This window comes from Camelina sativa, chromosome 2 (genome assembly GCF_000633955.1).
Source record: "Camelina sativa cultivar DH55 chromosome 2, Cs, whole genome shotgun sequence".
NCBI classification, from domain to species: Eukaryota; Viridiplantae; Streptophyta; class Magnoliopsida; order Brassicales; family Brassicaceae; genus Camelina; species Camelina sativa.
The window spans coordinates 6,665,798-6,677,818 of record NC_025686.1 but is presented as its reverse complement, the minus strand read 5'-3'; the positions used below and the strand labels follow the sequence as shown (position 1 = coordinate 6,677,818).

At 34.8% G+C, this 12,021-nt stretch overlaps 2 protein-coding genes, 1 long non-coding RNA gene and 1 pseudogene across 6 annotated transcripts in view; 2 read left to right on the top strand and 2 right to left on the bottom strand.

Moving 5' to 3' along the window:
• LOC104718863 (AT-rich interactive domain-containing protein 2-like) lies at nt 1,183–3,732 on the top strand. Its single transcript, XM_010436684.2, has 3 exons — nt 1,183–1,531; nt 1,733–2,622; nt 2,741–3,732. Exons 2-3 carry the CDS (start codon nt 1,804–1,806, stop codon nt 3,527–3,529), a joined length of 1,608 nt encoding a protein of 535 aa, XP_010434986.1. The 5' UTR covers nt 1,183–1,531; nt 1,733–1,803; the 3' UTR covers nt 3,530–3,732.
• On the bottom strand, nt 4,269–5,646 carry LOC109128200. The gene is made up of 2 exons (XR_002034719.1): nt 5,292–5,646; nt 4,269–4,905 (listed from the first exon to the last, which is right to left on the bottom strand). It is a non-coding gene; the product is annotated as an uncharacterized LOC109128200 (long non-coding RNA).
• LOC109127614 lies at nt 6,273–6,486 on the top strand (annotated as a pseudogene).
• Nucleotides 9,786–12,021, bottom strand: part of LOC104718840 (short-chain dehydrogenase TIC 32, chloroplastic) — a 5,703-nt gene continuing 3,467 nt past the window's right edge. Inside the window, exons 5-8 of one of the 4 annotated variants that reach the window (XM_010436645.1) lie at nt 11,689–11,767; nt 11,491–11,575; nt 11,190–11,236; nt 9,786–10,152 (exon numbers count right to left, since the gene is read on the bottom strand). In XM_010436645.1, coding sequence (XP_010434947.1) covers nt 9,982–10,152; nt 11,190–11,236; nt 11,491–11,575; nt 11,689–11,767 — 382 coding nt within the window. In that variant the 3' untranslated portion in view covers nt 9,786–9,981. Of the gene's footprint in view, nt 10,153–10,282; nt 10,330–11,189; nt 11,237–11,490; nt 11,576–11,669; nt 11,768–12,021 lie in introns of all 4 variants that reach the window. The other 3 variants (XM_010436653.1, XM_010436672.1, XM_010436663.1) reach the window with 3 other exon arrangements.

The following is a 12,021-nucleotide window of genomic DNA, read 5'->3' as shown; positions in this document are numbered from 1 at the left end:
CGTTTCAAAAATTCAAAGTGTTTTTGTGACAACCCGTCCCGTGGACCCCACTAGCCTCACTGCTAGCTTGCCCCCATAGGCCCGAAGCTGGCCCTACAGGGCATCGATCATAACCCCTCACTGGACAAATGGAACTATTCATCCAAATCCACAGTAGGTTATTGGTGCGCCAGGCGTTCCTCGAACCCTGGTCCCCACCCTTTAACAACCTTCCCACAGGACAAGCTGTCACCAATTGATCTGCAGGTCAATTGGTGACAGCTTGTCCTGTGGGAAGGTTGATAAAGGGTGGAGACCAGGGTTCGAGGAATGCCTGGCGCACCAATAACCTACTGGTGGATTGGGATATCCATAGTGATGGGTTAAGATCGATGCCCTGCAGGGCCAGCTTGGGGTCCGTTTGGGCAGCTAGCAGTGAGGCTAGCGGGCTAGCAGTGAGGCTAGCGGGGTCCACGGGACAGATTGTTACAGTTTTCAAAACAAAATCGGATATTTATATACATTAAAACTTATGTATATTAACATTGTTGTTCTGTTAATTTCTAGAGTTATTAATTTATCGATTTATATAGAGCTGAAAAACTAATTTAGGACCACATAAATATATAACTTAATTGAATATTAATTTATAGAAATTATATTGTAATGTATTTAAAGAATTTTACAAGAAATATTTTCTAAAACGTTTCTCGCACTTTTTAAAATTTTGATCTTAAAACATTTTCGATACAACAAATGGATCTCAGATCTGATAACCTCAAAACTTTTCCTCAAAACAACTGTTTCTATATTTACATTAAATACAAAATATTAATTCTTAATTATATGTGTTTTGTAATCATGAATATTTAATATGACATGTAAAAGGTGATTTCAATTTAATGTGTCAAAGCATTTTGTTGAAAAATAGTGCTTCAATTCAAAGTGTCATTTAAAGGGTAACCAATATTTAGCTTTTTTTTTGGCAAACAACCAATATTTAGCTTAAATTTGTTCCTAGGAGACTCATTCTTCTCCATTTTTCAACCAAAATCTTATTTTTGACCCAATATAACCAAAAAAAGGATATGCAGATGAATGCATTTAAATATTTCCAATCCTTAATAAGTAAATAATCTTGTCAAATTTCAGAATTACTTTGATTACCTTCTGTGAAACCCTAGACCAAGATATCTCAATCACCCCTACCACCATCATCCTCTATATAAACATAAACCAAGAAATGTATTTTTATCATCATATCACAGATTTAGCTTTCTCTTTTATCTTATAACCCAATCTTTATATTTAACCCCAGATTTGTTATTAAACAAAATAAATAAAGGGGAGAGAGAGAGATAAAACAGACAACAAAAAGAGTTCTCTTTGGTTTAGTGCTTGCATGTCTTTTCCAATTGATCTCTAAATTTTTTGCCTTGTTGTCAGTATTTTTTTTTTTTGTCACTTCTGTAACAACAATGGCGGAGTTAAACCCATAAAAGGAGGATTCTTTCAAATACATATCCTCTTGGCTTCTTCAGCAAATTCCCAGGTAAAACCAAAATCCCAAAATTCAATTGAAACACTTCCAATTAAAAAAAAATAAAACAGAAATCAAGAAAGACAAACATCTTCAATTTTGTTTTTAAAAATCCAACCTTTAGGCTAAATCCATGTTTATGTTGTACCATTTCTTGAAATTAGCTTCAGAATGGTTAATTGATTGATCTGTTTGTATGTGTTTTGGCTGTAGGTTCAGTAACCGGAGGAGAGAGCTTTCTTAATTAGAGTATGAAATATGGGAAATTGAGTTTAAGGGTGTAAATGGCAGGATGTTCAGGTTCCAATTTTAGTTCAGGTCCATACATTGATGTTAGGGTTGAGTATTTGAATGAATGTGAGAACAGGTTAAAGAAATTGTTTCGTCAAGCTCTTTTGTTTTTTCTTGAGGAAGAGGCTAATGGAAAGCCTCTGCCTGTTATTCTAGGTAATGGTAAAAAAGTTAATTTGTTTAAGCTGTTTGTGTTTGTCTGTGAGATAGATGGGTTTGATTCTGTGTCTTGGAATGGGTTGTGGGAGTTAGTGGCTGAGAAGTTAGGCTTGGATAGTTCAGTTTCTCCAACTTTGAGATTGGTTTACTCCAAGTATTTGAACCGGTTGGAGAAATGGGTGATGGAGAACTCGAGGAAAGTGAAGTTGGAAGATCCGGTTGTTAGAAAGATAGGTTCTTATGTGGGTTTGTTACATGAGCTAGGGTTTGGATTGAAGAGTTTCTTGGAAAATGGAAAGCGTCAGAAACGTAACAGAGCTGTGGCATTAGGTTGTAAGAATATTGAAGAGTCCCACCATAGGAAGAAACTTAGACATGATAATAATAATGAAGGAGTAGGAACGTCTTGTCCTGTTGTTAGTGATGCGTCTGTTGTATGTCTTGAGCAACAAGTAGATATACCGGAAATGCTGAAGTGGCTGACTTCAGTTGCAATATCTCCTCATGATCCTTCCATTGGAGTTATACCACACTCTTGGAAATGGAAGAAGTTTACTGGCAAGGAGTATTACATCCAAGTCATTAAAGCCAAAAACGCTTTGCTTCTTCAGAGACACAATGCTGCAGTCAGATTTACCTATTCTCCACTAATGGTACTTTCTTTACTTTTAACTCTTATCTTGCCTTAAAAAGTCGATGATTCAGTTAGTATGCTTTTGTTTTCTATATGTGAGATGGCTTTAACTCATTCATTGATAAAAACCTTTGCAGGGTAACCTAACTGTGCATCCGTCTATGTATGATGATCAACGACCGTCGTTAGGGAGTTTAAGATACAGCACTAGGAATCCGAAGGTATCAAAACACCAATCTAGTGGCAGAGAGGTTATTGCAGGAACATGTAGAGCCACAGGCTTACAAGTGCCAAAGCAACCCCAGTTCCCGAGAAGGAATGTTGGTGTAGGACCTCGTTACCAAGCCGTAGTGGACGAATGGACAGAACCGGGTTTGGAGAGCGATAGTAAATGGTTAGGAACCCGTGTATGGCCGCCGTTAGAAAACAATGAAGCTGTAGAAGATTTGGTTGGAAAAGGAAGGGCAAAGTCTTGCAGCTGTGACACCCTCATATCTAACTCTGTGGAATGCATTAGATTCCACATAGCCGAGAACAGAATGGAGCTAAGACGTGACCTCGGCGATGTCTTTTTCCATTGGAGGTTCAATCAAATGGGAGAAGAAGTGTCTCTAAGATGGACAGAACGAGAAGAGAAGAAGTTTAAGATGATGATGATCTCGAATCCTAAGTCTTTATGGAAAAATGCTGCAAGGCTCTTCCGTGGAAAGAATAGAGAGGAACTCGTGCATTACTACTTCAATGTGTTCTTGATCAACCGTAGAAGATATCAGAACCGTGTGACTCCAAGGCATATAGACAGTGATGACGATAGTGAATCTTTTGGTTCTGTTGGTCCCAGTTATGGTCGTAGTGCTGTTACCTCACCTGATTCAGATATTATGATCTGTTCTCAGAATAGTCAGTGTGGTGAAGTCATTGACTGAAGAAGAAACAGAAGATTGTAACAAAAAGAAAAAAAAAAATGGTTTTTATGTTTTCTATGAACTTTTAACTCATAACCTTCTTCTGAAGATAGAAGTATAGGAGTTTGTAGATTTTTTTTCCCTTTTTTTTTCTTCTTTTTGTGACTTTATAAATTTATTAATGAAACTAGCAAAAATGTAACTTTTGGAATTAGATCGGTTCAAAGTTTTTATCAACAAGTTAATAATTTTTGGTACATTATCTTCTTTATACATTCCTAGTTCGGTAGTTCCTAAGGGCATGTTTATAGGGGGATCAGGTGAGGGTGATCTTAGGGGAGAAATATTGTAAAAATATTGTAAGATCAGGTCTTAAGAACTTTTGTTAAGGAGGTAGTAATTGGGAGAACAGGTATAAGATCTTAAGATTTAATAATATAATATTCTATTAAAAATTTAAAAATGTTTAATAAATACAAAGATTAATGTTTAATAGATAATTGAAGAATGTTTAAAACTATTTAATAATATAATGTTAATGAATATTTTTATTAAACATATTACAACTTTTAAAATTTATAAAATAATATTTTAATTGCAAACTTATAAAACTTTTATTAAAATTAAATAAAATAACAAACATATTACTTAATTAATTAAAGAAGACAAACATTTTATTTAATTAATACATAGACTAATGACCAAATTACACTACTATTGCTCCTAATCATCTTCGGATCAAAACCTTTTCTTGATTCTACATTCCACGACCCTGAAAACGTTCGATCCACACCCCTTCTTCCTTCTTCTTCTTCTACTTCGAAGTTTTAACAACCAAATAAAACCTAACATTTAGTCTTTGAAGAAGAACACATTTGCATAATAAAGCATAGAGGGAACAACAAGGCAAAATCATAGTCAAAATGAGAATCAATCACTGATCACTAGGAAGAGCCTTGATGATGTCAGAATCACCAGGATCGACGATGCTGAGGCAAGAGACTCGGAAGTATTTACCAGAAGCAGTTCCCAAATCAACATTGTTGCCATTGTAGTGATGAACTCCAACTTTGGCAAGCATAGCGTAGTACTTAATCTCTGATCTCCTCAACGGTGGGCAATTGGCTGAGATCAATATCAGCTTCTCTTTGGCTTAACGAACCATCAAGAAGGATACCAAGCTTTTCCAAGACACCAGCTTCACAAAGAACCCGCTGCTCTACACTTGTTCCACAAGCATGAGCAATGATGCTCGCACCAAGTCCACTAACATTCTCATTCTCACTATTCAACAACGAGAATAGAAACTCCATGTTTTTCTCTTGAAGAAAATCGTACTTTGGAGCTTGATTAGATTGAAATATCATTCTAAGGGAACGAGCCCCTGCATCTACTACCTGAAGAAATGAATAACATAAACGAAACAGAAGCAATAAGGAACCGGTTCACATAATTCAAAGGCCAATGCTTTACTACTTCCTCAGATGCATACAATTCAAAAGGTGAAAACTTTAAACTCCTAAACAAGAAAGATTCAATAACAAATCTAAAACGTTCAAGCTTCTTGAGAAGACCCATCTCATTTCCCAATCTAAAGGCCAATGCTTTACTACTTCCTCAGATGCAGACAATTCAAAAGGTGAAAACTTTAAACTCCTAAACAAGAAAGATTATGAACAAATTTAAATCGTTGAAGCTTCTTGAGAAGACTCACATAGTAATTCTAATCTCATTTCCCAATCTAAGATTAGACTTGAGCAAAAAAGTCAATAAAAGATTAAACCTTTTCGTCAGGATTAGTGAGAAGACGAAGAAGACGAGTGAAAACACCGGCATCAAGAACAGCTTGAACTCCGGCTTCAAACCCACAAGCGAAACTCCCAAGCGCAGCCGCAGATTGGACAAGGATGTTATTGCATTTGTTCGAATGATCTGCATCAGCGAGACAGAGGAGACGGTGGAGACGACGAGCTCGGTGGACACGAGGAGACGAGGAGACGAGGAGAAGAAGAGATCACCGGAAGTGGTCGGAACACACCGGAATCGGAGACGAAGAAAGGTCTCCGAGTTTCGCCGTTTCGCCTCTTCGGAGAGAACAAGAAAAAAAATTTAGGAAAACCCGAGTGAAGAGAAAGAAAATGATACGAAAACAAAATAATTTCCAACCAATCTCGTTCAGACACGTGCCCGGAAGATCACCCGAAGAACTGATCTTATTTAAGATCAGAAGGCCTGATCTTATTTACACTGTTCAATTTTTTTCAATTTAAAAAAGCCCAAGATCAGGCCTTCGTTTTACCGATAAATATGGCCTAAGAGTCACATACATCCGATGACCAAAGAAAATAGAGAGTCAAATACATTCTAGTTTAATTTTTATTGCAGTTTCCAATATATTCTCCTTCATATTAAATTATTTGTTGCACGAAACTTTGTCTCTTTTCTTTTTTTTTTTTTTTCCGTAAAATGTCATTTTCAGTAAAGAAAAACAAAAACAAAAAGAGAGAAACTGAAGAAAAAGAATTTGTACAGATACATTCTTTTTAAGAGCCAGACTCAGATTATTTAATAAAAACTGCATTAAAACACAATGTATATGAAAAAAAACCCAAATCATTATTCTATTCCAAAAGTGTAATCAGTCAATTGAATTAACCCAAGTCATTAAATATGCATTAACCAACATAGAAACCATAAACATGAGAACCCCATAAATATGCATGTTTATCGTCAAATCCTAATTATCGAAGTGATTGTTATATGAAGTATATGGAGATGAAGAAGCTTTTCAAAGTTTTGGTCTTCTTGTTCGGTTACTTGACGTGTTAATGGCAATGGTACCGTATCGTGGTTGTGACGTTATTGGAGTAGATTTGGGAGGTGGAATGGGAAAGAACGAGAAGAGAGTGAACAAGGAGTTTTTTTGGTCGGGTCGTAAGTTAGTTTCTGGTCCGAGTCGCAGTGTTTGCGGCCACTAATTGTCGAGAAAGTAAGATTTTTACTAATGGATGTTGTATTAATCTCTAGTTTATGTCTCTGTCCTTCATAGACTTATGAATATGTCATGACTTTATTGATGTACTTAAAGGAATGAATGGCTTGCAAGTTGCAATACGAGTCTATTTTGGTTTTTGAATATTTTTGGGGTTATATTTGTCGTTTGTATCTTTGAGGAACTCAGAAAGTTGCCACATCATGCCTCTTATTATAAGAGAAAATTACGGGGTATATACAAAACACTACGACAGAGGAGTTGTAAATTATGCAGATACAGAACAAATGTAAAAAATGACAATCCATTGTCCAAAAAGTTAGTGTTTCATCCATGAATATAAGATGAAAAGACGATAATGCATTTTTTTATTGGACAAAGAGATGACAATGTGTAAATGATAAATTGCTCGATAAAAATATATATGATTACACGGGCTATTAAGTATATTAGCACATTATGTAACAGTATTGTTATATATTGTGTAACCCAGTTTTGATAAACAATATCACTGAAATTTAATGAACAATTTCGCTAGTAATATAAGTATTAACACTAGCAAATATTTTTCTGTTCAACGACATTTTTGTAGTTAGAATGGAAAAGAGAGATAAGTATGGTTAAAAATAAAGGGGAAGGGAGAAAACTAAATACCAAATAAAGAAGGGTATAGATTTCATTTCTTGTTTTATTTTGTATATCGCCATTTTTTCTTCCACAAACTAAACAATGATTTTCTCTTTCTCTCCATTGAATTTTTTAAACGCTCAAAGCTATGAAAATGCGCAAATCTTCTCTCTTCTTTCTCAGCATTTTCTTTCTCTCTCTCTCTAATTCTATGTTGCTTATTGAAATTTTCTACAAAACCTAATAAACCAATTTTTTTTATTGGAATTGTCTGAGAAGCCGTCATTGAATAAAAAAGAAATGTCTCATAAACATGAAAGTTGCAGAAAATTTATTAATCATCTACTTGCTGAGATGCATTCAATGTTGTTGTTCGTTCATTTGGTCTTACTTTTATGGGCAATTTAGATATGAATCTTCATTTTCTCTAATAGGGGTTCTCTTAGGCCTCGGCATAAAAACTGTACCCGAATACCCAACCCGGAACCTGACCTGAAAAATCGGGTTCGGGTTGGGTTCGGGTTTGCTTATAAAACCTTATTGGGTTCTATTTTCTAATACCCGAGGATTCGGGTTAGGGTTGGATAATACTCGATACCCGTTTGGGTACCCAACAAACCCGAACATATAAACATATTTATAATATTTATCATTAATATACTGCAATTACCCTAAAGTTATGATTATAATTTTGAATATTTCATTTAGTTTTATACCTAAATATCAAAAATAATCAAAATATCTAAAATATATTGTCACATAAGTCAAACTTTAACTAAATTTATTTAAATTTAATTAATTTTAATTATATTTTTCGGGTACCCGGTAGTTCGGGTACTAATTGGGTTCTGAAAATTGTAATCCAAACCGACCCGAACCCTGTACTACCCGAACCGAACCGAACCCAAACATAGTAAAATACCCGAATGGGTTCTATTTTCCATTACCCATTAACCCGAATGCCCAGCCCCGTTCTCTCATGTTCAGCGTAATTCTTTTCATTTTTAAAAATCATATTTTATTCCATTAATTTTTGTATTTCAAAGCTTACAAATTGATATGTATTTCTGTAATACTTTATTTTTGTATTTCTCTCTTAAAATGTCACTTTCTCGTCCATCAAATAATAATTGATAGTGATGAATAAGCGTAAATTTAAAAGATTTATTTCCTTTTATTTATTCAGTTATTACTATTTCAAAAGTATATATTAAAAGTTAATGTAGATAAAGAAAGAGTAAAATAGGGAAAAAAATTGTTATAAGACTGCGAGTTTAAATTATAAAAATATACTGTATTAACTTTTTGGGTATTGTAAATTGCACATGTTTATTAGTATATGTATTAATTTTTGAAAAAATATCAAGAGTGCAATGTACAGTGACAAATCAACACTAGATCAAAAGCATCACTTCTTCTCCTGACCACTACTCACTATCGTACTCCATCAACACCATCTTCTTTCTCTTTCAACACTAACTCTTTCCAAACACACAAAATCACTCCATCACAAACACCATCTTTTATCATGTGAATTCAGTGGATACAATTCAATCTATTTTATTTTGGATGAAGAAATCTAAACCATAAGTGATACTTTCTAGGGAACTCATGGGCTCTAATCACTAATCGAATTGGATATTAATCGGAGAAGATGATGTAATCTTAACCAATTAACACATACCGAAAACAAAAGCTTATAATTCTTTGTAATCATTGATCAATTGAAATCTTATTTTTCTTCTAAAACCTTCAAATCAAAGATTACAATGAGAGAGAGAAAAAATAGACTCGCCAATGGGAAGACGTGAAACCTTCATTGACTAGACCTCAGTGCGCCGGCAAAGAGAGAAGCAGTCACGACGGTCGGCGAAGTCTTCTTCAAGTTATGCCAGAGATCTAAAAATCATAAAAAAAATTTGGCTGCCAGCGAAAGAGAGAAAGATAATTGCTTATGTGAAAGAGGTGATTTGGTATTTTTGATCAACATAAAAAGCTCTATCTCTGTGGGCACTTTTTAATTTTTTTTCCCATAAAATTACTTCTTATTCACGTGAGTAGCAGTTTTCAAGTCAAAAAGAGCTTTTCTTTTTTATAAATAAAAACTCTGTTCACAGAGCATTGGACTCATATTACAGAAAGCTAGAGAGCTGTTTCCTAGGGTGGTCAGTGTGTCCATAGACTGTGCAAAAGACAAGATCCGTAAATCGAAACCTCTTGTTCATGATTAACTGATGTTAATGATGACGCTTATCAAGCTATACTACCGTCCAGTATACACCAGCCAATCAGTTTCTTAAAACACTTTAGACTTATGAAATTGATCATCACAATCCACTACTACTCTTAAACATTCATCAAACTGATTTATCCACTGAAGATTTGACTTAAGAAAAATGGGAGGGGCTGCGCCAACGCAAGCCGCCGCGACAACATATAATGACGCAGGCTCTCCCGCTTTAAGGAGTCCTTAAGCTAAAGCACCCTTCCAAAGTGCAATGGAAGACACTAGCATAGGCCACAGTTCTTCTTGATCGACTGTTGACCCTGTCCAGGTAAGTATCTTTTGACCTCTAACCTTGCTCTTCTTCTTCTATACCTTCTATTGAATGCGATTCCAGATACTGTAAGTAACTCACAAAATTGGACCACAGCAGAAATGTAAAGGCTTACTAAACTTGATTACAATCCAATTTCAAACTAAACTTACACAAAATTTCGTTTTTATTTTGTAAAAATATATACAGGGCTGAGGTTAATAATGAGAAATCAACTTTTTTTTTCATAGGATTCTTGTTATTAAAACTGAACCAAGCTTTATAGTCCCATATATATAAACGAGACCCTAAGGCATCTATGATTCTTCTTCACCAGTTAAGCTCAAGCTAAATTCCCATAACTTCTTGGCCAAATCTTTATCTTTACCCTGAGAGTTAGGGTTGGATATGTTGTTATCCATCAAGTATTCTCCACTCACTCCCTTTACTTGCGGATGTAGTGCTGCATAGCATGTAGTTGCCGCTCCCTGCAATAACCGTATAAGAAAAAAACTCATATACAAACATGTATGTATGTGTGTGAGCTGAGGAAAGAATGATCATATGCTTGAGCATGATCACGACCTTGGATATTAATTGGATAAAACAAAACCTGACCTGTGGAATACTCTTCAGAACATACTTTCCCACGGCATTACCAATTGCTGCATCAAACAAGAGAAGAAAAAAAATCATTGACATTATTGGTTGATACTTTGATGCATCTACTGTTAGATCATAAACATCCATTGATAAGCTTAAGAAAGAGTTCACTTTATATTAGTCATACAGGAACAAACATCACATAGATTACGAATCAGAGAGAAGGCTGAAACTATATTCTTACAAAAAGACGAACTTTTTAAGATTGTTGTCTAAAGAATTCAGAAATGAAGTATGATGAGAAAAAGAATTTTACTATTTATGAAGCTGTGGTAGCGCAAAAGATTGGTCATAATGGATCCGGGATGAAGTGAATTGGCAGTGATGTTCACAACTTGTTCCTGTTTTAAACATAACCAAAAAAAGATCAACAAATCTTCTTTCCTTTAGCTTTCTCTTTGGCATTTTGAATTGATATAATATTAACAAAATGACCTGCAAAATACGATTTTACCTTGAACTTCCTAGCGAGCTCACTAGCGTGCAGTATGTTACAGAGCTTTGACTGACCATATGCTTGCAAAGTATTGTAACTATAGAGAAACGATGAGATCAATATGAGTATGTTACTAGTTTACTACAAATTGAAAATCGAAAAGTAGTGAACAATACTATCACATAACAATCACCTTGCTTCGTCATTTATTTTATCAAACCGAATCCCTTGCCCGTAAGCAAATCTATGACCTTCTGATGAGACAATAACAATTCTTCCTTCTCTATTGCTTTCATTAGCTGTTTTCTTCATTGTCTCCAAAAGAAGGTTCGTCAACAGAAAATGACCTGANGCTGAGGAAAGAATGATCATATGCTTGAGCATGATCATGACCTTGGATATTAATTGGATAAAACAAAACCTGACCTGTGGAATACTCTTCAGAACATACTTTCCCACCGCATTACCAATTGCTGCATCAAACAAGAGAAGAAAAAAAATCATTGACATTATTGGTTGATACTTTGATGCATCTACTGTTAGATCATAAACATCCATTGATAAGCTTAAGAAAGAGTTCACTTTATATTAGTCATACAGGAACAAACATCACATAGATTACGAATCAGAGAGAAGGCTGAAACTATATTCTTACAAAAAGACGAACTTTTTAAGATTGTTGTCTAAAGAATTCAGAAATGAAGTATGATGAGAAAAAGAATTTTACTATTTATGAAGCTGTGGTAGCGCAAAAGATTGGTCATAATGGATCCGGGATGAAGTGAATTGGCAGTGATGTTCACAACTTGTTCCTGTTTTAAACATAACCAAAAAAAGATCAACAAATCTTCTTTCCTTTAGCTTTCTCTTTGGCATTTTGAATTGATATAATATTAACAAAATGACCTGCAAAATACGATTTTACCTTGAACTTCCTAGCGAGCTCACTAGCGTGCAGTATGTTACAGAGCTTTGACTGACCATATGCTTGCAAAGTATTGTAACTATAGAGAAACGATGAGATCAATATGAGTATGTTACTAGTTTACTACAAATTGAAAATCGAAAAGTAGTGAACAATACTATCACATAACAATCACCTTGCTTCGTCATTTATTTTATCAAACCGAATCCCTTGCCCGTAAGCAAATCTATGACCTTCTGATGAGACAATAACAATTCTTCCTTCTCTATTGCTTTCATTAGCTGTTTTCTTCATTGTCTCCAAAAGAAGGTTCGTCAACAGAAAATGACCTGA